Here is a 1410-nt window from a genome sequence, read left to right as displayed (position 1 = left end):
ACTGTACAAAATTTAAATGATGTGGGTAAATTAAAAGTTTCCCTCATACTCTCATTTCTCTTGGGTGATCACCATTAATAGTTAGACTTACCTTCTCTCTCTCTACTTCTTTTAAAAATGCCCACTTTTTACTTATTTACTTATTTTTTGGTGGTTTAAAACAAACACACTTTTCTTTTCTTATAGTTAGAAGTCTGGCGGTTAGAAGTCTGATGGCAGTTTCACTGGGCGAAAATCGAGGTGCTACACTCCCTCCAGAGGTGCTAGGGCAGAATCTGTTTCCTTGCCTTTTTCAGCTTCTTGAGTTGCATTCATGGCCGTCCTTGGCTCCTGGCCTCTTCCTCCATTTTCAAAGCCGGAAGCACAACTTCATGCTTCAGGCCCACATATTTATTTTGGAGCAATGCACATAGTATACACTCCTATCATCCGACTTTTTAACTTAATATATCAGGGACGTTTTTTTCATACACAAAAATTGCCAGTGTTAAGGCACTGATAATGTTTAGATTGCTTTAAAGTGCATTCCTGTCACATTATCTTCTTGGGGTAAATTTCTAACCGGGAAATTACTAAATCAAAGGAACATATTTGCAAGCTGTTGACTAATCATCCTCCAGAAATGTCCCAATAATGCTTACCCTAGTTCATGAGCATGAGAGGGCCAGTGTGTGTCAGCCTTGCCAACCTGGGTATGTCCCTCGAACTAGACCCTGAGTCTCTAAGGCCAGGGCCCCTGTCTGACTTTTTTTCTTTTTTCACAGTGCCTAGAATGGTGGATATCTAGTGAACAAATTGTCATGATTCTTCCCCACAGTGACCTTCCTGATGCCAAGTCGAGAGCCCTTGACAACATTGGCAGAGTTTTTGCTAGAGTTGGGAAATTCCAGCAAGCCATTGACACGTGAGTGACCTAGCACTGCCCCTTTACCTTGGGGCCAGGACTTCCCACTTTCACACCTAACTCCCAGCCTGGGGCCAGGATGCCCGGCAAAGAAGCATTAGAAGACAGAGTTTGGCTCCTGACTCTGCTAGGTGACCTTGGGCAAGCCACTTTGTAAACTCTGCGGCTTATCAGCTGAATTACTTAATTCACCAGAATCAGCATGTTCTCAAAATGTCTCAGTGATAACAGTCACCTGCAGCATTTGTTAGGCATGTGAATTAATGGACTTTTTCCCTTGAAATTTTGATTCTACAGTTCAGGTTGGAGCTCGGGGATCTGTTTTCAACAACTACTCCAGGTGATCCTTATCTTGGGCCAGTTCAGGAACTGTCAGACCAATTGAGTCTGGGACCTCTTATGACACTAGTCTGTGACTCTGCTGGTCAAATGGGGTCAATGGGGCCTGAACTCCCCAGGTGGCCCAACTGCTGGGGCTAGTGACCTACTCCAACGGGGGTGGGGTG

General features: G+C 44.4%; 1 protein-coding gene across 1 annotated transcript in view; it reads left to right on the top strand.

The window, feature by feature from the left end:
* The window catches only part of TTC25 (tetratricopeptide repeat domain 25), a 21279-nt gene that overhangs the window by 9761 nt on the left and 10108 nt on the right, over positions 1-1410 (top strand). Inside the window, exon 8 of the mRNA XM_006924619.3 lies at positions 818-904. Coding sequence (XP_006924681.1) covers positions 818-904 — 87 coding nt within the window. The remainder of the gene's footprint in view (positions 1-817; positions 905-1410) is intronic.

This window comes from Pteropus alecto, unplaced genomic scaffold, assembly GCF_000325575.1.
Source record: "Pteropus alecto unplaced genomic scaffold, ASM32557v1 scaffold98, whole genome shotgun sequence".
NCBI lineage: Eukaryota > Metazoa > Chordata > Mammalia > Chiroptera > Pteropodidae > Pteropus > Pteropus alecto.
Note: the sequence above shows the minus strand (reverse complement) of the source record. Positions and strands in the feature narration are given on the sequence as shown.